Raw genomic sequence first — 27,513 nt, forward strand, 5'->3', positions numbered from 1 at the left:
CAACTGAGTGAAAGTTATTTCATAATCCAACTCATTGGGTTTCAGTGCACAGATCATTAGAGATTATCTCACTCTACAGTAATGAAGTTCACTGTCCTCCAGGCCTCCCTATACAGTCCTTGATCCACTCATTTCTCCGTCCATTGTCTCATCCCAAATGAAGCGTATTTCTGCCATTTCTTTGCTTTTTCAAGCAAACTGATTGAATAGATGACTGTTTCTGTTTTGGTACAGGAACGTGAAAAGGACGTTATCACAGGATTTCACCTCTCAAAAAACTACTAGGTTTTTGCCCCAAACTGCATGTGATTATCATAAAGTGGGCATGTCTGTAAAGGGGAGACTCGTGGGTACCCATAGAACCCATTTTCACTCACATATCTGGAGGTCAGAGGTCAAGGGACCCCTTTGAAAATGACCATGCCAGTTTTTCCTCGCCAAAATTTAGCATAACTTTGGAGCGTTATTTTGCCTCCTTCGCTGTTTTTCTAGTTTCATATGTTGCCAGTATCTTCACTCTAGCTTTAAAACTGAGCCTGCAACAGGTTATGATGTTAATTAAAAATCGATGCAGCGTTTTGGAGAATCAATACAGTATCGCAAAAACATAACATCGCGATACTCATGTGTACCGATATTTTCTTACACCCCTAGCAGATACTGTAGGAAGAGAGCATCTCATATCGATGCTCTTATCTGGCAGTAGGGTTGGTTTCTGACATCCAAGTTGCAATTAAAAAACAAATACGGACACTTCTCGTCAGCCATTGATCAAGTTAATTAAAGCCAAATTGAATGGACACATAGTGCTGTATTGTCCGATGATGTGAACACTTGTAAGTTTTAAACATCGGAATCTTTCCTATGTTCCAAAAAGGATTTGAACGCAGGCTTAGCCTACCAAGTTTCCAACTCGGCTGTTGCACCCATACTTACGTCCCGTCCTTGCAAACTCTCCTAAACCAAACTGTCCCCGCGTCCCACAGTGGCTGCCCTTGAGCTCTTATCCACTCTCCTAATTATTTACAGCTGTACTTCACATCAGGGTGACATGAGATTCTGGTGAGGGACAAACATTTGAAGCGTTATTCGTGGTAATAAGAGACAGTCGTGATGAATACTAACACGAACCGAGACGAGCACGGGGGAAAGTGAAAGGCGTCCTCGCGTTACCCACATGCAATGGTGCGGAGTGTGACCCTTGCATGCTCTGCGCACATGTATGTATGTATGTATGTTTATATGTGCGTAGCGAGTATAGAAAAGGGGTTTTCGGCTTAGCGGATATGGAAATAAAAGGTTTTTTTGTATGCTGCTGGAGTCTTAAAGAAGATTACCATATAAATTAGAGCAGCAATTCAAGGCACGGAGCACAGAAATCCCTCCTGTCACAAATTAATCAGCTGAACGACCGACCGGACGCAGACGGACCATCTCTCTCTCTCTGTCTCTCTCTCTCTCTCTCTCTCTCTCTCTCTCTCTCAAAGACCCAGAGGAAATAACTCTCTCTCTCCCTGTTTCTCAGCCTCTCTCGCTCGCTCTCTTATCCCTCTGTGGTTGGGTTTTCGTAATTGGTCTCCCTTTCTCTTCCTGTCCTCTTTGCCTTTCTCTGTCTCCGCTTTTTCACTCTTTCTCTATAACGCCCATCCTCTCTGCCTCTCTCTCTTTCTGCTGAGCATTTTGAATCAGGATCACAGTGGGAAGCCAAGCTGCCTGCCTTGCTAGCTACAGATTCAGCTCCACACACACAGATACACAGACTCTCTCTCTCTCTTTCTCTCTCACGCTACAGTTTTTCTTGATGGCACAAACAAGGTTGTTGCTCTCTGCTCTTCAGGCTCTCTCCCTCCTTTTGTTTTCATAATTGCTCTCTCTTTTTTTTTCTTTCCCCGTTCAGAACTAAAGATGATTATTTGGAGGGAATAAAGCTGCTTTAGAAGAGCAGATATTAGTTCTATACCTCTGCAGATCAGATGCAGCATATAGCGGAGTTGTGTTTGTATTCATGTGCATTTTGTAAGCAGGTATTCTCGGAGGTTGTTTGAAGACAGTGAATTTAAGAGTATTTGTTTTTGCAGCGATTAAATATTTTAATCGATTAGCCCTATTTTAATGCATTAAGATTCTGAAAGCTGTAATTACTGATGTATACATTTTTATCCTCAAAGAAACTTACAGAGAAATGCCAACATCATGATGTCTTCCCTCTCTGACTCACAGAGCGCTGCGTTTTCTTCAACTTCTTTATTCCCTTTTTAAAAAATCTGCACGTCATCAGAAGCTGCGGTTCCACTTGTCATTACAATGCAACTTTTTCATCCAGTCACAGCAGCACACATCATCTTAAGTGACAGGTCTGGATTGCTCACGTCGGCGTCAGCTCTTCAGAAGCAGATATGGAAGTTGTCAGGCTCACGCTGTGATGGGAACTCTCCGCAGTCTCAATGCAATCCAGTCACAATGCTCATCCAGCTTAGGCAGAGCAAAGAGATGAGGAACGACATCTACAAAGAGTAAGGGAAACGCAGATTAAAAAGGGGAAACTGCAATGACAAACACATAGTACGTAGTGCTGCATATAGTACAACCATGAACTATGTAGCCTTCTGAGACCTGCAACATTACTGGATTCAAGAGGCTGTAGCGGGCTCTAGTCTTAAAGCTAGAGTGAAGATACTGGTATCACATGAAACTAGAAAACCTAAGGAATCCATTGGTACCAACCATAACATGCTAGCTTGTTGGGAAATAAATAACGCTAATGGGCATGAGTTAGGCTAAATTTTAATAAATGCCAATGGGGTTTTTGGTTAGATGCCTGAAATAAGGTCTGTGCTTAACACAAGTTTATGAGATTTTATATTCTACAACATAAAATATGTCAGTTCACTCGTGAATTTTGAAGCTTTTACGCATCTTAAAAAAGGCGGTTGCTAACAAGTGGCTAAATGAGACTACTAAACGTCATCACACAGAACACTATAGTCGCCTTTAGCTTAGTGGCGGCGACGTGAAGTCATGCGACCGTGGTTTGTTTATAGCCTAACGTTAGCTTCGAATGAAACCTTTATCGCCCCTAGGGGAATTTGCTTTGCACAAGGAGCATTAAAGACTATCAAGAAAACATCAACAACCATATATGACAGCACATAATATAACATGCAGCATGAGAACAGCATCATTTGTGAAATGAATAAAGGACATCAATTGTAAGTTTAAAAAAAAATGCAGAGTTCAGACCATGAGGCCAAGGCTTGTTAAACATGTGATGTCTCTTTTAGTATGGGCATACTGTACCAGTGTCCTGAAGATTACATGTTAAGTGGTAGTACATATTGATACATGGTAAATGGACTTGCACCTAGCCTTTCTAGTCTTCTGACCACTCAAAGTGCTTTACACTGCACAGCATTCACCCATTCACACACATTCATACACTGATGGCAGAGGCTGCCATGCAAGATGCCAACTTGTCCATCAGGATCTAATCTAAATACTGATTCACACACCGAATGGCACAGCATTCAAGAGCAATTTGGGGTTAAGTATCTTGCTCAAGGACACTTCAACATGTGGATTGGAGGAACCGAGGATCGAACTGCCGATCTTCCGATTAGTGGCCGAACCTGCTCTGATCTTGTGATCTAAATTCATGGGGTACTGGTCTGTCTTTTTACTTCTGGCGATTGCATTCACACTTCAAAAATCATAAAAGTGGTGTTCATTTGTGGAGATTATCTTGCTGAACAAAACGTGTAATTATCATAAACGTGTGTTTGCCACAGAGCTTATTTTCTGCAATAATCCAAAACCTGATGGAACAATCCCAATGGCTTTTTGTCGAGGGAACCAGGGCGATGCTAACTTCCTGGATGGCCTACAAAAAATCATCGTCCCTGCAGGGCTATAGATGAAATAAGATATGATGTGATGACTGAATAAATGAACACATAACACTACAGTAGCAGGCTCACCCAGCCGGTACAGCAGCAGAGGTATAGAGGTTTGTTTGACCTTCATGTGATCTACAGTAAACTGCTTAGCTACACTGTTTCCTGTTTTTAATGACAATGTCAATTAAAGGAGCCAAACTGAGTAAACATGATTCCAAGCTATGGCCGAGGCTCATTAACACAAAGCTGTAGGCTTGTGTGGACCAAGTGATTAACGGTGATCGATGTTCACCTCATTATGAAAACAAAGAGTGAAGCTTACGCCTCAGGCTTTTAGCTTGAGGACAATAAACATGTGCAAAAAATTGATAGCTACCAAATTAAGCTTTTACTCTCAGATGCTTGCAAAAATATCATAAGTGCCGGGACTCTGAAGTATACTGTAGTACAGTTGATATTATGTGAGTGTCAGTAAATGCAATTTGCAATGCTTTTGCATATGATATACATATTCAGCTGACATCTCTTCCCCTTTATTCTAAGAAGGGAGAAGATTCAGTTGGTTGCAATCTGCAACCGCTAGAAACATATTCATTCATTCAATAAAAACTTCAGATTGGATAATACAACCAAACTGCATGTAGGCTACCTGCCTTTGAATCTGATTTTGGAAGACATCTCCATATGGTAACAATAAAAATGGACTAAAAAATGCACCTTCATGTAGCCGTTCACTGGCTCGGCAGGACACCAGTGATCTTGAGAGCCTGTTTTCTACATTCTGCTTCTGCTCTGCTTCTGAAGATGACACCAATTATGATGACTGATTCAGCCATTGAGTTGTTAAAAGCCTTCTGCAGACCCATTCAAATGGCATGGTAGTTTACACAGTGCCCGTCTCTCTCTCTCTTGTGACAAAGGCACCCTGCTGTTTTCAAGGTCAAACCATCGGTGTGGGTTCTTTAGAGATGCTGCGTACCTAACTTGAATACAAGCGGCTGCTGAAGGTGCTTATGCGCCATGTTTAGCTTATTCAGACATACAGTAATTACAGTAGTTATAGTTTGACTGTTCGGTGTGAGAATTTAAGCTTTTGATTACTCGATGGTGCACAGACACACACACAGAGAAAGCTGAAAGATGCTTTTCCAGCCTTATGCTAGATTTATCCTTGCCGCATCCGCGAGGGTAGCGAGTGTTCGCACGGCCAAAGTGACGTCACACCATCAGACATGGGCCTTTGCGGTGGTTCAGTGCGGCATGTTTTCGCCTATCAGTACACAAGATGTTCTAACTGGGCGGAGAAAATGGATAACTTTGAGGAATTTTGAGAATGTCGGCTTGCCGCGAGGAGAAACCCGCACGGAGTATTAAAGATCCAAACATTTCCTCGTCGTGATTTCGCGTCAGCTCATGTCCGTGCGACCGTGCTTGTGGAAAGTATAACCGAGGCTTTACTCAGCTGTTTTGTGGTAGTTGTCAAAACCCTTTACGTTAACGCTTTATTATTGTGTTAACTTTGACAGCCCTCATAATAAATGTAGTCACCATTTATTATGAGGGCTGTCAAAGTTAACACGATAATTAAACATTAAACGCTTTAATGCAAATTAGTTTTAACGCCACTAATTTCTTTAACACAACTTTCGATATTGATCTTTCGGAGGTCGTAGCTTGCTCAGTTTTAAAGCTGAGAATGAAGACACATGGCATCATATGAAAGTAAAAAAAAACATAAAAAACACATAGTACGTAGTGCTGCATATAGTACAACCATGAACTATGTAGCCCTTTGAGACCTGAAACATTACTGTATTCAAGAGGTTGTAGCGGGCTCTAGTCTTAAAGCTAGAATGAAGATACTGGCATCATATGAAAATAATAAACCTAAGGAATCCATTGGTACCAACCATAACATATTAGCTTGTCAAGAAGAAGGCTAAATAATGCTCCAAACTTGCGCTAAATTTTGGCGAGGAAAATCTGTAATGATTTGAGCATATTTGTTATGCTAAATGCAGTACCTGTGAGGGTTTCTGGACAGTATTTGTCATTGTTTTATGTTGTTAATTGATTTCCAGTAATAAATATATGCAAACATTTGCATAAAGCAGCATATTTGCCCACTCTTATGTTGATAAGAGTATTAAATACTCCCTTTAAGGTACATTTTGAACAGATACAAAATAATTTGCGATTAAATATTTTAACCGATTGACAGCCCCTAACTCTTTCTGACAGCTGTGAGAAGTTTTGGGCTACATATAGAAGCCCTCTTTGCTCTGCTCGTATGTAGCATCCATTTCTCTTTGATGTATCTTCTTCTTGATGCAGCAACTGCCCCGCGTCCCCGTGGAGATAATTTCAGTTCAGTCTAATCTAACATAAACACATGCAAGCACAACAGATACAAACACACATGTACACAACTGAGTGCCGTAGGCTTCAGTTTGCCATGTTATTATTTGAACATATTTTATGCTAAATGCAGTACCTGTGAGGGTTTCTGGACAATATTTGTCATGGTTTTGTGTTGGTAATTGATTTCCAACAATAAATATATACATACATTTACATAAAGCAGCATATTTGCCCACTCCCATGTTGATAAGATTATTAAATACTGGACAAATCTCCCTTTAAGGTACATTTTGAACAGATAAAAAATGTGTGAGTAATTTGCAATTAATCATGATTAAATATATTTAGTCCAGCAAATTAGAAAAAAAAAAAGGAAACAACAAGAAAAAACTCACTTTGTAAAAAATATCCTCTCTCTAAAGGTCTCATATACAGAGTGGTTCACACAAGGACAGGAATCCACAAAAAACACTCAAAAATACATCAGGAGAATTGGGGAACAAAGAAAAAAAAAAAAAAGATCAAGAGGCGAATAAAGAGACGTGCCACGATGTTGCAGAAGAGAGAATTGTGACAGGGGAATGAAGATACGCCGCAAATGAGAGATGGGGAAATGGCCCCAGAGACAAAGAGAGATAGCCAACATATCCATTTCCCCTCCCTCCGTAGAACAGTGCATTCATCACCTCCTGCTGCCACTCATAATGTAAGGCTGAGGCAATTAACCTCCTTCATCTGTCATACACTCATGGCTTTGTGTAGCTGTGTGTGTGTGTTAATGTGTGTCTGTATTAATGTGAGGGTACATTTAGTGTTTATTTTGTATGTGTGTGTGAGACAGTTTGTGCGTTTGCGAGCGTGTGTTTCAGATCAAAGATAAAAGCCCCACCGCCTTTCACCTCGGGGAGATGATGTCATTCTCTGCACAGCGAGAAGTGACTCTGGCACACAGCTGACTTTACTCACCATGATAAAAAAAAAAAAATCTCCCTTTTTTCTTGCAGCTGCAGCATGACATCATGTGGCAGGCATTACATTTTGCCATATGTGTAATATATGGTTATTAATTTGTAAACCACTTTTACTTGTAAAAGCAAAATGAATAGAGTGCTGCAAGAATGAGTCCTAAAACCCAGAAATGAGTTTTGACATTTTAGCACTTCCTGTTCCCTCGTCTGGAAGTCAGTGGGTTTTTAGTTAGAAGCCTGAAATAAGGTCTGTGGTTAACAAAAGCTGAGGAGCTTAACGTTTTGTTCTACGATATAAAATACGTCAGTAAATATCCCACTTGTGAATTTTGAAGGTTTTATATGTCTTAAAAAAAGCAGTTGCTAACAAGTGGCTAAATGAGACTACAAAACGTCATCACGCCGGCTCTTCCGCCTTTACAGCCTCGTTGTGTTTACTCGCGCTCATGAGACCGGTGTAGTTCATTTATAGCCTCACGTTAACATTATATCATTCTGTAGCTTCCCAGTGGTGTATTTAAATCCAAACATTAAAGTTTTGGTCAAAGTATGTATGTTTTAGCGTCAAAATTAAAAATTAGTTATTTTTCCAAGCCCTTCTAAAAACTTTTTTCATGATACATAAGTGAATCGATTTTTTTCCCACCCCTAATATGGACATCCTTATATTCAGTGTATTAACATTACATACAGTAACTTAGATGGCGGTCGACACGCTCCCAGTTTGGAGAAGCAGACAGGAGTACCGGCACGGAAGCTGAGCAATGTACTGCTTTGGACGCCACGTTAGTTCGGATCCGAAAGTCACACAAGGACATAAACAAACTACTGTAACTGATCGATGCAGCGGTAGACCAGCAACTCCCGTGTACTGCGAGGTAAAATGACTGTTGTTTTTGTGATTGGAGACTGGTCTGGGCTTGAAGACCGCGATATAACGGCTTCATTCCCCCCTCTTATTACCTCGCAGAACACGAGAGTATACATACAACCCAACTTCAAAAAATCCGAACCAACCCTTTCAGTTATTTCCAAACATAACACGGCTAACTTTGACTGAGCTAGCATTCACATTATTCATAACCTTATTGATTAGCTTACTTCATAATGTTCGTCACAGCAACATGTCCCTGATGAACTCCTGATAATCTACAGAACACGTGTACATAGGAACTACTTTCTACTAACAACAGTTAGCCATAGTAAGCTGACAGCGTATTAAAGACATGGAGATAAAATAGACCTACTCATTTAAGACCCCAAACAAGCTTATTTAACGACATGTCAGAGTGTTCCTTTCAAGAAAAGTAATATTAGTTCACAGTATTTATTTTGTAAAACCCGCTGACTCCCAGATGTGGAAATCAAGGTCAGCTAGAATTATTACGTGTCAAATCGAATGTCAAGGTTATCAAAAACGCGGCGCGCCTTCTTTGCCCTCTTGAGCAGCAGATAAGACGAGACAGAGAAGAAGACACTTTTGCTAACGTGACAGGCCCAGCTAATTACCGCCGTGAAGCCAGAAGCTAGTCATTTAGAAACTCCTCCTGACCACAAACAGACACTGTTAACACCCCGCATAAACACACAGAGTCCAAGCGGCTGACAGAGTTAAGACTGATTTGTCGAGGGGGCTTAGAGATGCACATGCACACGAACACATGTACGCACACACGAGAACAAATTCATACAAACCCACAAAGACAGATAACAGAAGCTGTAATTACACAGTCGCTGTTCAGCCGAGGGTGAACAACACGGCACTTAAGAGAGGACGGCGTATTCCAAACACACAGACACACAGATCTGAGGATAGGATGTTTTACCACTATTACAGCTATAATTACAACCATAAAGGAGAAGGGAAGATATGCACAGATATGACTAGAGGTGGCCACTCTCAAATGCGCACATATAATTATATAAGTACAGAGATTAGGACTGAGAACGCTTTGCAAGAGGAAGGTCGACGACAATTGTGTTGCAAAGATGCGCAAGGTTATCACAATTTTGTGTGGATGAGTGTTTGTTTGTGTAAAACCACTCAAGAAATCAAAGTGTTTTTCAGCAAAATGAGATGATTTGCCTCCTACCCTCTCTGTACTTTGCTTAAAAGGCTCTAACAGATGCATGTGTGCAACGTTTTACAGTAGTACAACGATTTGTATGATGTCTTACACAAAGTTATTTTGTTGTTTTTTTGTGCATTTTCCTACGAAGGTCCAGAAACACAAGTGATCAGTCCGCCTGAGTTAGCTCCTGCAGTGTTTAGGCAACTTGTCTAGGTTTAGGAAAAGACTGTGGTTTGGGTTAAAATAAGGATGTTTGAAATACTTGGTTATCTTAAACCTGCAATAGGCAGAACGTTTTTGGCATCATCAGGCAAAAATTCCATAATAACCTTTCAGCATTCTGAGAGAAAACTAGACTTCAGCACCTCCTCATAGCTCTGTTTTCAGGCTTTGACCAATCACAGGTAATTTCAGACGGAGAGAGTTCCTATTGGCTGTTCATTCAACGGAGGCAGCTGTCAATCACTCGCGAACTCCGATCAAACGGTCAAACTAGGCAGCGCTGAACAAATATGAATCAATATTCTGTTACTGTAATGCCTATTTCTCTCCTCAAATGTTCTCAGAAACATCTTGTAGTGTAATGTTTAGTTGTAAAATGAGAAAGTTTGCTTCGGCTGGTGGGCAGTGCTTGGTATTTCCTCAGCTGATCTCATCATGGCTCTCGGGTTGACAACTGCTCAGAGACGGCAAGGCTCCAGCTGGTGTCTGATTGGTTGTTTTCCTCCGCTCTGTGAAATCCTACAGATGCCATTAGGAGCACCGGAGGACACAGAGGCACCTGATTTTTTTCCAGATTACCTGTCTCATGCTCTACTGTCAGAATATAGTGACCATTTTATGGAAATAACTTTTTTTTAATCATATTTGCTCCATTTCTACCCACTGCTGCTTTAAGCCAAAAAAGCTACTTGGTTAGGTTTAAGGAAAGATCGTGGTTTGGGTTAAAATAACCAAGTGACAAATAAGTCAACGTTGACTTCTGGTTTCACAGGGGCGCGAACACCGGTCTCCTGGGCGTAGGTCCAGCGTTTTTTCGACCCACCTCATTCCCCCCGACCTCCTCCCTTTTCCGTCTTTATACTACTTCACCTGTCCTGGCTCACGATTACTTGGATTACATACAAATTGTAATGCAATACTTCGTAGGCATTGCATAGGGAGAGCTTTTGTCTATTCAGTGGCCAGTATGTGTGTGTTTGTGGCGACTGGCAAAACAAATGAACAGTAATTGGTAGGCAGGAGAAAACTCACTCTATTGTCTTGGTTGTCTGGTCGCTGTATGTTGAATTCAGGTGAGGATTAAGAGCAGCAGAGAGCTGCAGTGGAAATGTGTGTAAGTGATTTCCTGCCGTCAGTACTTCTCTTTCTCTTTTTTTTCTTGTGTACGTTCTGAATTAATTACAGCAGCTGTGGTGCAATAAATTAAAGGTTATGTTTTGAAATATTAGAACAACATTGGAAATGCGTCACTCCTGTGTAATTAAAGATGCAGGATGCTAATTGCTGGTTGTGTATGTATCTGTGTACTTGATGTGATGTGTGTATTTCTACACCCTAATGTGTTTTTATTATTACGGCATTGCCAAATCTCTACATGTACATTTTGAATCATTCAATCAAAAATCACCAAAGAACAATTTACATGAGCAGGTATTTGTTTTAGAAACTGTATAAGCCAGAAAGTGAAAATAGAGTGGGCTTCCATTAGCCAGCTCTACAGATACACAACCCAGAGACTACATAACCATGGCATCCATGAAAGGAATGTGCAGCACCATCTCTAGCTCTGAACCACGTCGTCTGGACACATGCCCCAGGCTCAGCAGCAGACACTTGACAGGCCAGAGTCAATCAATTTCACTTTAAGTGGCTGCTGCTGGTCCATAACTAATATATTACCATATTATATTTTGGAGATCTGCATGCACAATTCCCATTGTCCTCAAGTGGGATAGAGCTGTGGTCAACACATTCTCACTCCCAACTCATCAAATACCGCCGCTTGTTCAGTGCCCCTCGGTATCGGAGACCGACGCACGGGGTACCCCGTCTTGCGTTACTTTTGGACGAACCGGGAACGGCGTGTCAATATACGTTTGTTACATGCATAGTGTCCTTTCCGAATAAACTTCCGTATCAGGACTGACGATACCGATGAGTCACGTGACTAATGACTGAGGTGACAAAATAAGTCAACATTACTTTTACTTTCACACGGGACACAAACACCTTGTCTCCTGGTTGAAAGACTTGTGTTTGTTTGACCCATCCACCCAGAAGTAGGCTCATTTTCTCATAGACTTCTATACAATCTGACTTCTTTTTGCAACCAGAGGAGTCGCCCCCTGCTGGCTATGAGAAAGAATGCAAGTTTAAGGCACTTCAGCATTGGCTTCACTTCTCAGGATCGGAGGTAGCCCACTGGCAGTCTTGGTGTTGCTAATATCATTAACAATGGTTTTCCAGAAAGCAATGACAGTGAGCCGGCATGCACTATACCAGGAATGTATTATTTCATCAAAATGTCAAAATGTCTTCCAAGAAAAAGGTCCTAGTTTTGAGAACATGTTTGACTGCGGTAGCTGTCTGTGCTCCGTGTGTTCGATCACGCTGCTCATTTCCTTTTTCTCCGGATTGGTTTTCACGTCCCGTCTCCCCCGTCTGTCCTCCTCAGGTGTTTTGTGGAACCTGTCGTCATGTGACGCCCTGAAGATGCCCATCATCCAGGACGCCCTCGCCGTGCTGACCAACGCTGTGATCATCCCCCACTCGGGCTGGGACACCTCTCCGCATACACAGGAGGACCGCAAGCTGCACCTACACTCCTCCCAGGTCCTCCGCAACGCCACAGGCTGCCTCCGGTCAGTGTCACTATCACCTTCTCCAATGTCTTTATTTATTCAATATCAAGAAGAAAGAGATTGTTATTGTATGGCCTTATTTATATGACCTGATTGAGTATTTATTGTCGCAGCTATTTCAGCAGAGGGATGACATATTCACTCACTTAGCGGAGATGTTTTGCAGTTCACAGTCCGTCATTATCAATCCCATTCAAACTGAGAAACAAGTCCCTCTTAGTTCACAACAGTCTGTTATTTATAGACAGTATTCTGTGTTATTTTTACCATCGTCCACACAGAGAACTGACAGACTTAGCTGCATTTAAGATGACTCACCACTTGGCTTTAGAGCTGCTGTGGCTTTTCGTTTTACACTTGAGACGTGATGCTAGTTATACAGTGCAGTCTGGAAGTAGTAGGACTGTGACACATTTATTTGTTGTTGTTTTGGCTCCGTAAGCAAGTCAGATATTTAAAAAGATAAACAGTGACTATAAAATCTAAGTGCTAACTATTAGTTTTGAATTCATTTATATATTATTAATACATACATTACTTTGTATATTCAAATATAGGTCAGGGTTAGGGTCTGGATCCTGTAGTCAATACGGTACTGGATTGTATTTTTTACTGAATTTAGAACTTTTAATAATAATAATAATAATAATGTAATAAATTCAACTTATATAGTACTTTTCAGTTACTCAAAGACACTTAATGTTAATGTTTTAGTCAATGCCCACATGTACATTTTTAGCATTGTAGCATCAGATGTTATTGGCTGTATTTTTCCATAATTTTTTCTTGTCCTCCTGCCGGGAATACCTGACATATTGTTTTAAAACAATTCAAATTACTTAAAGGTCTTTTTGATAACATTTCATGTAAACTAATAATTTTTCAAAAATAATACATCCACAGAGCTTTTAGAAAGATGCTAAATTAAGGTATGGCTTTTCCTAAAAAAAAAACATTATGATTGTGAATTAATCATTTTAGAAATGTTCACAATGAATGTTTTGTTTCTCTCTGTGACGTTTGGTTGCTGCTTCTAACAAGGCTTGTGAGCCAATAGTATAGCAACATTGGTATCACGTGGTATCTCTGCGTTGTCAGCGATCAAGAGTCTTATGCTTCGTTCACACCAACAACGCAAAGCCGGGATCATTTGTGTTCATTCGCATCACTCGCGCTAGTTGCGCCGGTGAGGAGAAGGGGTTTAACTCCATGTAGAGACCAACAACGTTTCATCAACCGTGGCCGAATTGAACCTGCTGATTGTACATGTTGCAGAAGTCCCAGATACGTCGGAAAACCAAACGCTGTCGTGTCTGGGTTCATAACATCACCCAGAGGCGTTTCACCGAGCTGTAGTCACTGTATTTAGCAAGCCACACGTCGCTACAACAGTATAAACCAAAAATAAACAGACTGTGCTGTGATTTAATTACAATAAACATATCCAAAGGATGCTGAAATAACTACATAAGGATGCAGATTTGTAAAAAGTCTGAACTCGTGTCTGTCTGCAAGTGTCTGTCGTGACTGCATCCTTCTTGCCATTCACGTCGCCAGGCGCAAACTCACATTTATTCGCCTCTTTGCATTGACTTTGTATGTAATCGCGCCGCGCGAAAACTTCACTTTGCGTTTGGTGTGACTAGTGCCCCATTAGTAGTTGCCAGTTAGCGTGAAAACGGATAAATGGCTGAGTTTTACGGTGAGCGCCCGGCTTCCCTCACTGACACTGGTGTCACCATGGTGCCGCGTCGCCCTGTTGGAGTTTATTGCACAACAATGACTGGCTCGCTGTATATTATCCCTTACATATAACATGAACTATATTATCTTAAGTTCACTTGAATATAAAATACTGTCTTCAGCTTGTCTCATTTCAGACCTCCTGTGCTTTCCATCCTGCAAAATTCAAAAGGAGTCACATGGAAGCATTGCATGAAAGTGTTAAATCCTCTAATTCTTGTCTAAAAGTATTTTCAGGCATTTTATGTCCAGCTTAATAATGTTTACTCCTCCTTAAAGGAATACAGACAATTAATCAGAATAATCAGAGCTTTGTTGGCGGGATTAAGAATGTCTATGTCGTAATAGCTCGCTAGCTACGAAGCAACAACAACAACGACGAGTGTAAATGGCGTCTGCAGGATTGATATGTCACATAAGCTTAAAGTGACTGGTTAGGTAAAAAAACAACAACATCAAACACTTACTCCCAAAAAGAATGTCCAAAATGAGCACTATATACGGCTGAATGAAGTGAAGTGAAACTAAAGGACAGCTGAGGACAGTTTTATAAAAAAATATCTTTTTATCATATTTGCTCAGAGTTCCCAGCCTGCAGCTTTAAAGTCGACAGAGCTAATCATTAGATATTTATACACATCAAAATGTGTGTTGGAGATGCTTTCCAGAGCTACCAGGACTGCATGATGAAATTTCCGCGGTCGAGACGGGGCTCATAAATATTTCTAACAGAAACATGTCGGCTGTGTACCAGACGTTTTTTTGATGTGCTACTTGTTCTCCATCAAACATTTCAGCATCAAAAGAAAAAAAAAAAACACATCTTGCAGACAGAATAATGACAACTTAGCCTGAAACATTCACAGACTGTGTATGTATATTTATCTTTTTTTTTACCTGTCTCTGATTGCATAGTTATCTTGCATTATTTCTGCAGACGTATATGTTAAACAATAGAACAAATAAGTGTTTTAATTATGTGACAGTTGACGCAGGGCTATATATGACATTTCTATTATTATATTATCAATTCTTCCACGCGAGTTTGTGGCAAAAGTGCAGCACAAGTTGAGCGAGAATAGAGAGGGATTTGCTGCCATGACTACGTTTTCGTCTCTGTCTGCAAGGTTATCTGGCTTCCTGTTTGTGTGCGTGCGTGTGTGTGTGTGTGTGTGTGTGTGCGAGTGTGTGCATGCCACTCTTTGTGTCTCCGTCTAACTACATGTGTGGTCCATTAATCTCAACCGCAATATGTCTACTCACCTGCTCTCAGTGAAAATAAACTACACATATTGGGTGCTTATCCAAGCTTCTAATACTGTACGTGTGTGAAAATACACACATCTGGTACTGTGTGTAATCTTCTGGTGTCTGGTCGTGGTGGTGTGTGTGTGTGTGTGTGCGCGTGTGTGTGTGTGTGTGTTGCAGGAGATAGCTTTGTGTGGATCAGCTCCCTAAACTCGAAGGGCTAATTCATCTTTCTCACGCCTCGTTAGGGAATGCTGGGAGTCTGATTAAAGATTGAATATTTCATGGCGGGTTTGGTATATCGCCGGCCACCTGCTCTCTCTCTCTCTCCTTCTCTCTCTCTCTCTCTTCCCGTCTCCCATTATCCTCCTCGCTTTCTCATTTTCTCTCCCTCGCTCCTTCTCCATCTCGTTTTATTACTCCATCTCCTCTCTCCTCCATCATATTATTCCTCCTTTCATCCCTTTCTTCTCCTGTCTCGCCCCGTCTCTGCCTCGCTGTCTCTCACTTTCACATGCACACATTTTCTCCCTCTGCTTACTCACTGCTTGTTTCCCTCCCCGTGTGTGTCTATACGATGTCGTGCCAACTAACAGGAGCCGCTGAAACTTGTGCTGCTAGAAAACTGAATGTGAATTATGTGTGTTGAATTTGCAAATGTGACACAAACTCTACAGAAACTAATACGGGTGGGGAAATAAATCGAATCACCTATATATCGTGATTTTTGTTATTATGATTGATTTTTTAATGCCAGAATCAATATATTTGCTTCATTTGAGTCTATGCGGAGGTAAAAGGAAGTTACAGCCTTTATTTTTTTAGTCTGAGAAACGTGACGTCATATCCGTTCCGTATCCGTCAAACCAAAACAAACCGCAGCGAGCTGAAACGACAAAGCAGCAAACAGTGGAGGGTCCACATGGAAACGACCTGCACCCTCACATTTTAAATCCAAAGTGGTAAACACTACACATACAGTAAAGAATGGAAACACTTTGGGTTTCACACATTGTGACAGAAAAGCAGAGCCAGACATCACGGCTAAAGCTGCATGCTAACTTTGTCGTGGACAGGAAACGTTATCGTATTTCGGTAACGTGCGGTCAAGCCAGCCGTCGCTCACATCTCCGTGGTCAAATGGGCCGACGCTACAACTGTAGAGCACCCATATACTGACATTTATGTTAAATGCATTCAAACGGCCCCGATGGAGCTGATCATGGATGTATAAAGAGAACGGAGCTGACGGGAGAGCTAGAGACGGACTTGGTGAAGTTAGTGGAAGTATACACGTGTGACATGTCTGGTTTTCAAAATAAGGTATTAAGAAAGGGAACTTTATATACAAAATACATATATGGAAATAAGATTGATTAGATTATATTCACCAGAAGCATTAAACATTACATGTCCCTCATAAATTAAAAAGAAAACACCACTAATTTGTGAGGAAAATATCTTTATTCTTTGAAATAATTCCTCACAATGACTGATATATTTACTTCAGGAAATCTCTGACTACATAAATGCTGAAAGTCAAATATTTGAATGTATCAATTTAGATTTTTTTTCAAATTAAAAGTCCTTAGAAGTGTATTGTTCGACTTTTACCCATGGTCTAGTGTTAAAAATGTTAACAAAAATCACAATAAATCATAATATTGAATTGCAATACATATCGAATCGGCGCCCAAGTATTCTCCCAGCCCTACTTCTTCTATACAGTCTACGCTTGAGATCCGGTAAAGAATAGCTTGACTTCTGAAGCGAGAACAGGCGATTGAATGACCGGTGACGCTTGGTCAGCCACATATAAAGGCGGAAGGTCCCGACACAGACTGACATGACTGCCAGGCCATTCAGGGCTGGCGTAATGGAAAAAGTGCTTCAATGAATACGTGAGGGGGCATATCCCATAGTAACGTGTGCTATGAAAGAGAAATGTACACGTTGTTATCTTGACATTAGACACTTGAAGGTTTTCTTTATGATTCAACGTGACTCTTCATAACAGCACCAAAAGTAATTTGTTTGTTGTACTAGTTGTACTAGTTAGTCTTGAGTGTTTTTATTGAAAATGTCCGGATTGTTTCTTTTTATATAACAGATAAAATTACCTGAAACACAATTCAAACACTCATGTAGAGGAATCCATCAGAACTCTGTGTATGATTATAGAATTAAAGACAAAGAAACAGTCTCTCCTTGTTGTCACCGAAAGAGTGACATTTTTGTCAGTGCAGTTTCTCTCGCGGCGGCAGCACACTGTGGATTAATCAAATTCTGTTCCATCTGAAAGCTCTCTACAAGATATACAATCTTTTTTTTCCAGCAGTGTGTTTTTTTCCTCTCATTATTTAGATTCTTCACACTAAAAGATCTTAATGAGAGATAATCTGCAGCCCTGTTGCCTTGCGAGGGAACGCTTCAGAGGGATTAATTATGCCAAATTGACTGAGGTTAATTGAATGGAATCCATTAACAGGTGGTATCCGAAATAAATGAAATGTGTGAAAGAAAGTATATGAAGTGGTTTAAAAGTGCCATTCAAGTGCTTTTATTTTGGTGTTTATCTGTTTGTGTCATAAGCCATGTCCACAACAAGCTGAAAATCACACTTACATGGCTATGTTAGCAAGCACATTATGCAAGACAGACTGGAGCAACATTAGCATTCATCTGCAGTCATATGTCTGGCCATGAAAATACGCAACACATCAACAACACAACACATGAAGCCGCCAATAAAGTACGAAATGGACTTTTGTCATATTTATTTATTTGACATATTTATCATCACTCATCAGCGTTACTGACATCACTGGTGTTCTACAAGCCTACCAACGCCAATTTAAAGAGGATCTGTTATGCTTTTTCCCCTTTCCTTTAGTGTGTTATATCGTTTTTTGTGCATGTAAAAGGTCTGCAAAGTCACAAAGCCCAAAGTCCACTCCAAAGGGAGTTACTCTCCCCCACAGAAACACTGCTCCTGAACTGCCTGAAAACTCCTTGCTTCACGTCCTGACTTTTCTTCCGTGACGTGGTGATGTCACCAAGTAATACATTTGCATAAGACCTGCCTTGTGGTTAGTTTTGCATGCCCTCAAACAAAGCTAGTTAGAGCGGAAATGGAGCAGAGTCCAAAGAGTTTGGTTCGGTTGACCAATCACAACAGAGTGGGCCAGCTGACCAATCAGAGCAGACTGGGCCTTTTCGGGAGGGGGAGGAGCTCAAACAGAGCGTTTTAGACAGAGGGTGAAAAGAGGTGCTGCAGCACACCCGGTATGAGAAAAAGTAAAATGTTTTTTGAACTTTAAGGCATGTAAACATGTTCTAGTAGAATCCCAAAATACAAGTATGCATCTGAAAATAAGCATAATAGGTGCTCTTTAAGGCCAATTGAGTATTTAGGCATTAACACAGTTTGCATAAGTAAATACACAATGCATAAAAACCACAGCTGTATAACAACAGACACCGTGCCTTCAGACCACAGATTTGCTTTAGACTAAAGTGGTGAAGACTGTTATTAAGGACCTGGGAAAACAAATGCAGCTAATGGAGTTTTAGAAGATTGGTGCCATTTTTCACTGACACTGAGGGCACAAGCATCTCCTAGCCATCTTTAATAGTCTGACATTTAAAGGGCATTACACTCAAAGTCTCTCTCCTCTATGTCACACAGACGTGCATACATATGCCGTAGCATAGGGATGTCCAAAATTAACCGATTAACACTATCGGTTAAAACGGTTAAAAGAAATGTTAATAATTAACTCAAAAGCTGAGCGGCTCAGAGGAGCGGCTCGTCACTTTGGAGACTTTTACTGGGAAAGTGGCTGCATGTCCGCGAGAAAACGCAGCATTGTAGCTGCTAAATTAACGCTCCCGGACGGTGAACTGGGGACTCCCGTCAACAAATATCTGTTGTGCTCCTGCAGCTGGTACAAGGCACAAATCTTGTCAGTAAACGGTTAATAATCGGTTAACGAGGGTCGGTTATCGGTTAAGAACATTTTTCAAAATGAGCATCCCTACCGTAGCACGTAGCTTCGACGCACGTGTGCTCACGCAAACACGTAAAACTTGCGTGGAACTACCGGACAATTCAAGTTGCGTGTATGGCTTTGCAGAAGTATGTAAAATATTCTGAAGCTGTGCTGCATGTTCAGTTTTCAGTTGGGCTGTTCATTGATGAGATGTGTGTGTGTGTGTGCGTAACAGGAATGTGAGTTCTGCAGGTGAGGAGGCCCGGAGGAGGATGAGGGAGTGTGAAGGCCTGACAGACGCTCTGCTCTACGTCATCCAGACCGCTCTGGGGAGCAGCGAGATTGACAGCAAGGTACCTCTCTCTCTCTCTCACACATACGACCAACTGCCAGGCACACAAACTCTCATAGCCTCCAACTCGTGCACACACAAAAGCACCTGAATAGAAACATATACACAATGATAAAAAAAGTTCCTTGCATGTGTGTGTCTGCTGCATGTCTGTGTGTACATAACTGTCCAAGAACTCAAATATAAATGGTTGCTTTTGCTTTGTAAACACGTTTCGTGATGATTGATTACTATGTAAACAATATTTATAATTTGCATGCATTTACATGAGTTATATGCAAATGTGTTTTATCTGTCTTTGCAGACCGTATGCATACAATGTATATGCATATTAATCTGTACAAGTTGTTTGCCTGTGGTTTATATGTTAATATCCAAGGCTTGTAGGCCACAAATTACACACTGTAAAAAAAAAATGTAAGATTTGGTAAATTATTAATTACCCTTTGCGTGGCGCATTGCTCGAAATTGCCACAGAGCGCTGCGCTCAAAGTTAAAATGATTTCAATTTGAGCTTTCAAAGCGCAACCAATGAGATAACAGCTGCAACTGTTGTTGTTGCCTAGATAACATTCATTCATTTGCATTCCTCACACACTTTTCGATGATGATATAATACCTGCGCTGCACTTTGCCTCTGCTACGCTCTGTGCCCTACCTCGCGGTGAACTAAGAGCAAATTTCTTATGTGAAGGCAGCTAAAAGGTATAGGCCTAATATGTTACAGTAATCGGTTTGTAAACACACCACATTCAAAGTTGGCCCCCTCCTCCACAGCTCAACAGCGAGGGAGAGAGAAAGTAGCGATGTTCGAGCTATAGAGTGAATGAAGAGAGGGAGCGGCGTTAGTGTGAACAAAGCAGTGAATCAAACGTTATTTTCTGATAGTTGTGCAACGGTTACGTTCTAAAGCACCAATAAACACACAACTGACTCTGAACAACCCTCCGGGGAGATGCCGAGTTGCTGGATTTTGAATTAATGCAGCCGAAGGGCAGGCTTCATCCTGTCCGCTGTGGCTCAGTTCTGCTCTCTCGGTCAAACTCAAACTGACACACTGCACTCTGCACACAGAAGAGGAGAGACAGTGGAAGCAGTGGAAACTCACAGCGATGCAACAAACCCGTTCTCATCCGTCAAATACGGCCGCTTTGTATCTGACAGAGGGTGGTATTTTAACGACCTGAACAGGCTGCACACCCTGCACGCTGTTATTGGCTGGGGGTTACGCTCCCAAGTGGGGCACAAAGCCACTTTGCTGTCTCCCAGAAGAGTCCCGAACTTCGCAAATTCAGAAGAAAAGAGAAAATACAGGCAGAGGGCAGCTGAATTATTGCATATTATACCTTTAAAGACTTATTTAAAAAAAAATATGAATCATATCTTTAAACAACAACCTGCAATTATCAGAAATGTCAAACATTTTACAAAATGGATGATTAAAGCTAATAATAAGTGTATATACAAAAAGTATAAAATCCCAAGCTGGCAGACCTTGTCATTTTTTACAGTGCGCCATATATTACCCAACCCAGATAGCCAGTGACACAGAAACATCACGAGTGAGAGTGTGTGTGTGTGTGTGTGCTTTTATGCGAGCCTGTGAGCAACCATGTGTATCGGTTCGTGTGCACGTGCTTGCGTATGTGCTACATGCATACTGTAGATATGTGTGAAATGTGTAAAGAGTGTCTAGCTGTGTGTATGTGTATGTGTGTGTGTGTGTGTGTGTGTGTCAGTGTGTTGAGTGGAGGCTCTTCACGAGGAGATGTGAAGTTTTTAATCCTTAGAAATCCTTCACAAGATCAAAGTCTGTGACTGTTGGCTGCATAGCCACTCACAACAATGGGATTAGTGTGTGTGTGTGGTTGTGCCTGTCTACATTATGCAAACAGAATGTGTGTGTCCATGTCTATATAGTGCATGTTGTACAGGCAGTATGTTCATATAAGTGTGTGTGTGCCTGCGTGAATATGTGTCTCCTCTACAGTATGATTTTGAGTGTGTTTGTCTGTTCGCCTGATTACCATCTGTCCCTCCTTCATGTCTATCTCTCTTTTCCTCTCTTTCTACACTTCTTTCACATCCCTCTCTCTCTCTTTTTTTTGTTTCCTCCCACCAGACCGTAGAGAACTGTGTGTGCATCCTGAGGAACTTGTCGTACCGTCTGGCTGCAGAGACGTCTCACAGCCAGCAGGGGGGGTCGGAGGAGCTGGACGGTCTGTTGTGTGACACCGGCGGGAAGGACGCGGAGAGTTCCGGATGCTGGGGGAAGAAGAAGAAGAAAAAGAAGGGACACGATCAGGTGGGAAAAACAGAAAGTTGGAGGAAGGGAATATTTTTACAGTTTTTTACCTTCTTTTTTCCTATTCTTTCTTGATTCGGTGAAATAGTTATTGCTTCATGTGAGATAAAAAAAAATGGTTGGTAACACTTAATTTTAAAGGTGCACAAATTCCATGGGAATTAGGTGATAATTAGCAAGTAACTTATTTGGAATTTCTTTGGAATTACTCCCATATTAACCCCAATATTTACCTCAAAATGTATCGAAAATTACGCGTTAAATTCGTTTTAACACCACTAATTTCTTTAACGCATTAACACAATTGATCTTTGGGATGTTGCAGCCGGCGCAGTTTTAAAGCTAGAAGAAGATGCTGGTATCACATGAAACTAGAAAACCAAAGGAATCCATTAGTACCAACCATGTTATACTAGCTTGTCGCGAAGGAGGCTAAATAATGCTCCAAACTCACGTTAAATTGTGTCGAGGAACACACGAGTCAGCACACTGGCAGCTGTTGTTCCCTGTTGGGCTTCAGTTTGCCATGTTATAATTTGAGCATATTTGTTATGCTAAATGCAGTACCTGTGAGGGTTTCTGGACTATAGTTGTCATTATTTTGTGTTGTTAATTGATTTCCAGTAATAAATATATACATACATTTGCATAAAGCAAGCATATTTGCCGACTCAAAGACTGAAGAAGCGACCGGATGCCAGTGAACATCAGTTTAATTCACACATAGAATCAGACTTCCCAGTTCTCCTGATATAACTTCATCATACTACTGGGACCTGGAGAAGAAAGCGATGCATGGAAACAGATCTCTCAGGAAGTGAGCTGCTTAAGTGGCAATGGCAGAAAAAAATAACCGTCCAATCAAAGCTGAATATGCAAATTCCTGGCTTGATGCTTAACAGACCCACAAGCTCTCGTGAGACACAAGAGAGCCAGCAACTTTGAGTCCCAATGTGTGAACACTACTTTATTAAAGGAGGCATCAACAAGCAGGAACATGGCAGCTAGATACAAAGGTGGCAGATGGACTCTCTCTCTCTGTGGAATATAATAAACTGTTGCTAATTCATTACATACTTTGTATTAATTATGCTTTTGTGGCTAAATTAATGTGTTATTGCCGCTAATATGACACCTATAGCACCTTGACCGTGAAGGGAGCCATCAAGAGGGCATAACGGATCCAGTTTTTTGTATTTCTGGGCCTTTGTGGTGTCCTGGTGCTTCCTTTTACTTTCCCTCTTATTTCACAACAATATATTCTCTTATAGAATTTTAATGACCACATAAAAATCTACATTTACACACAGAGTTCATAATGCGTGAGGAATTTTCCCTCGTTTGTTTAATGCTGTGACTTTATTGGCTTGTATTGTCAGATCACAGCACACCAGGATAATTAAAGTTAAACAATAAGGCATAATAACAGTAATACAGATAGGAGGTTGTCATCTTGAGCCTTTATTATTAAAGAGACCCTACCATTATATGTTTTCATTTCCATTTCAGTTATCCGTCTTGTGTCAGAGCACATGTCACTGTTTGTTCCCCCCCCCCTATCTTTTCCAAACGGCGTATTCAGTATCTCATTTTGTAACACAGCTCTATGCTGTTTCTAGTTCAGGAACACATTTGCTCAGTTCATCCCTGGTTCACACTATCTGTAGTCTCGAAATGAATATTTATGAACGCACCACAGCTTTCTTTGATATTCATGATGTTTGAGCCAGAGTTGTTTTTTCCACGTCAACTACTGATCTTCACCTTCCACCTGGATTATTTAGGTGACTCGCAGCTACATGTAGAGGACTTAATGATACGATACAAATGTGCATCTTCCTAATTTAAAGCTGCAGTAGGTGAGCTTGGAGGAAATATGATTAAAAAAAGTCACTATATCCTGACAGTAGTGCATGAGACGGGTAATCTGAAAAAACATCATGTTCCTCTGTGTCCTCCAGTGCTCCTAATGGCGTCTACAGACCGGAGAAAAACAACCAATCAGAGCCGAGCTGGAGCCTGTCGTCTCTGAGCAGCTGTCAATCACTCACAAACTCCGATCAAACGGTCAAATTAGGCAGCGCTGATCAAATATGAATCAATATTCTGTTACTCTAATGCCTATTTCTCTCCTCAAATGTTTTCAGAAACATCTTGTAGTGCACTGTTTAGCTGTAAAATTATAAAGTTCCCGGCAGCTATGTTGAGATCTGTTGAGGAAATACCAAGCCCACCAGCCGGAGCAAACTTTCTCATTTTAAAGCTAAACAGTACACTAAAAGATGTTTCTGAAAACATCTGAGGCAAGAAATAGACATTACAGTAACGGAATATTGATTCACATTTGATCAGCGCTGCCTAGTTTGACCGTTTGATCGGAGTTTGTGAGTGATTGACAGCTGCCTCCGTTGAATGAACAGCCAATAGGAACGCTCTCTCTCTGAAATGACCTGTGATTGGCCAAAGACTCCTGTCACGGGCTAGATTTTCTCAACCCTGAAAACAGAGCCATGAGGAGGTGCAGAAGTCTAGTTTTATCTCAGAACACTTGAATTACAATATGTTGAAAGGTTATTATTGCCCAATAATGCCAAAAACATTTAGTCTCTCCCCACTTTAGTGATTTTTGTAATATGCTATATCACCGATACATGGTATAAGTTTTTACATGGACTTTCTATAAACTGACTACCTGTCCTTCGAATCAAAAACACCAAGCCGATTTAGTGTTTTGCTCTGGATTTCCTGGGTCTGTCCATCCGCTGCCAACAGGAAGAGTTTCATCCTCCGGTTAGTTAAAAAACGAGTGCTCTTTTAGTCGTAGAATTGGCAGAAACCGAACGGCTGCCTTGGAGTAGGCTCCAACCTCTTGTCATGCTAATAAGCAATCAGCATCACATTCTGGTTGAGTGGAAGACGTCTTTTACAACTTGTAGTGAAGCTGCGGGGATTGAAAACCCTAACACTTCCGGTGGATCAGGGTTGGGTGAATTGCTCATTAGCCCCGCATGCTTCATTTCTAGAAAAGACAGAGAAAAGAGATTTAAAAAAAAAAAAAAAATGTTAGCGATGAGCCAGGCCTTTAACTTCCATTTGCCAAGGGATTTTTTTGTGTATCCAGGCAGAACCAGGGAGACGAGGGATCTTAAAACTAACCCTGAGATCAGATTGTAAAGGGAGAAATCATAACCTCTCCATGATGATAATAACTCCCCCTCTCTTTCCCTCTATCTGTCTGTCTCCACTCCAGTGCAGCTGTGGGTGATTACCATGAAGTAGCGATTGGGGAGCTTGTTGGAGAGGGCAAAACTCTATCAACTGTGGGGTAATTAGAGGAGAGAATGAGGAGAGGAGAGGAGAGGAGAGGAGCGAAGAGGAGAGGAGATGAGAAGAGGAAAGGATATGTCGGTGGAGAGGAGATATAAAGGGAGAGTAAAGGAAGTTGGGGTTAAGGGGGGTATGGGTAGAAAATACAAAAGGATGAGAGAGGAGAAAGAGGAAGTAGAATAATAAGGTCAAAGACAAAAAGGGAAGCAAAGGAAGACAACAGTGCAGTCTGTTGGCAGTGACAGAGTCTTATCAGATGTCAGGGAGATTACGTCATTGCAGATGGAACGAGGATGATATGACCACAAGTAGGAAGCACATAGGACAGTTAGATTTCAGTATACCTACAAATCTGATTCAGATAAAGAATCAACTGTACAGACCAAGTACGTTTAAGGGCGCTTTCACAAGCTATAGTCAGTTTGTCTAGTCCGAAACAGAGTGAAAATGATGCTTTTGGTTTGATTTCTATTTAGTCTGGTTCGGTTCCACAGTGCACAAATTAAAGCGGACCAAATAGAAAAAAATAAGTTGCTGAGGGGCATGTGCAAAGGAGCAAATTTATATCTTTTTTTGTCTCAAGAGCTGCTACTTGCATGCCAGGAATCGCAGACTTTGAAATGTCGGTGTCAAAGTGTTTTCAGTTTGACTCTGCACTGATCTACTGTGAACATGAATCCCTTCTCCTCCAGTTTATATCTCAAATGACTTTATAAACGTCACTTTTTTGTGGACTTTATCATATTCTGTATGTTCTATTCGGCCCAGATGTCAAGCAAACAATAGACTTCTGCAGAAGTCCAGGTCCGTCCTCTCCCACTCATGTTAACTTGTCGTTTACCTGTGTTCATCTCAACAGATGTCCACGCACGCAGCCTTTTCGTTTTGGTTCGCTTGGAGACGGTCTGAGACTTCCTCTTGCAAGTGGTCTCAGACCGGTGGTTTTTAGTCCACACCAAAGAACGATTACTGCGTTCACAACCGCCCAAACGAATTGTATGCAAACCCTTGTATGCTTACTCCAGTTTTCAGTAGCTCTCAATAGACCTAGACACAGTGCACAGATCAAAATGTACAGGGAGATACTTAGACCCTGTTTACACTTGATTTTAAAATGCATTTTGGGCGATCGGATCACAAGTGGATAGCACTAGATACAAGTGTAAACGCCCACCAAGTCACTTTGTGATCCCATCAATCAAACCACATTTGACCACATATCTTTTGTAGTGTAAACGTTAATGCGTCCCAGCAAGAACGTAACAGGAAAATACGTCGCGGCTCTCATTTTGTTCCTCCTTTATGTCATTTACAGTTGGTTCTCAAATTGCGTACGCTGGCTTTGTCCATGATGTCTGAAAATAGATGTTAAAATGCGCGACTTTACAGCAGAAATAAACATGTTTACAGCCTGGTACAAAAAACTGTTTTGGTCTCTATAGCTAATTTCCCCGTTCATGACCACTGTATGGGGGGTGAATTTTTATAAAACTCACTTGTTTAAATTATATTAAGGCTTAAAGCTTGGCATAATTAAGGGCGTGGCAGCTTTGAGTGACAGTTGGGTGACATCTCAGGTCGCTAGCTGCTAGCTGTCTGCTCTACTGTCAGCAGGCCCGCCTTAGCTCCACCAACGATCCACCTCTTTGCTCATTTTTGTATTAGCCAGGAGTCAAGCTGTTCATCACTGCCACCCACTTTGGGCTTCACTACGTCTCTTCAGAAACCTATGGGTGACGTCACAGAGACTACGTCCATATTTTATACAGTCTGTGGCACCTACTCATCAACACATATCAGTCAAATGCCAGTACTACTAATCTGTGTGAAATGTATTTCAATGTCACAGAGAAATCTCCTGTATTCAAGAGCCAAAGCTTTCACACGTATTATTGATATACAGTATGTGTGCGTATTTTTCAAAAAGCATCATTAATGCAGGAGGAAATGTCAGATTTCAATTACAGAGGAGATAGAAAAACAAAACGCACAAATAGATGAATGCCACCCTATTTATACACTGTTTATGTAAATCTTCCCTCTCTCTCCTTTCCCTGTTCTTGCCTGAGGGGACGATGCTGGCACCCCACCACTGTCAAACCTCGCCTCGCACAGAATTCAAAATGCTTTTCTATTCTGAATTGTGTCTCATCTTCCGCAGTGGGACGGCGTCGGCCCATTTCCAGACTTGGCGGAGCCCCCGAAAGGCATCCAGATGTTGTGGCACCCCACCATCGTCAAGCCCTACCTCACACTGCTGTCTGAGTGCTCCAACCCAGACACCCTGGAGGGAGCAGCTGGGGCTCTGCAGAACCTAGCTGCTGGCAGCTGGAAGGTAAGGACTGGGATACTAAAGGGCATCTGTAGAAGTGTATTGAAATTCCAGTG

General features: G+C 41.3%; 1 protein-coding gene across 8 annotated transcripts in view; it reads left to right on the top strand.

The window, feature by feature from the left end:
* Positions 1 to 27,513, top strand: part of ctnnd2b (catenin (cadherin-associated protein), delta 2b) — a 180,712-nt gene that overhangs the window by 136,432 nt on the left and 16,767 nt on the right. For all 8 annotated transcript variants that reach the window (XM_037787547.1, XM_037787550.1, XM_037787553.1 and 5 more), the window contains 4 exons: positions 11,972 to 12,158; positions 19,377 to 19,494; positions 21,616 to 21,798; positions 27,287 to 27,460. In XM_037787547.1, the coding sequence (XP_037643475.1) occupies positions 11,972 to 12,158; positions 19,377 to 19,494; positions 21,616 to 21,798; positions 27,287 to 27,460 (662 nt within the window). The remainder of the gene's footprint in view (positions 1 to 11,971; positions 12,159 to 19,376; positions 19,495 to 21,615; positions 21,799 to 27,286; positions 27,461 to 27,513) is intronic.

This window comes from Sebastes umbrosus, chromosome 12 (genome assembly GCF_015220745.1).
Source record: "Sebastes umbrosus isolate fSebUmb1 chromosome 12, fSebUmb1.pri, whole genome shotgun sequence".
Classification (NCBI taxonomy): domain Eukaryota; kingdom Metazoa; phylum Chordata; class Actinopteri; order Perciformes; family Sebastidae; genus Sebastes; species Sebastes umbrosus.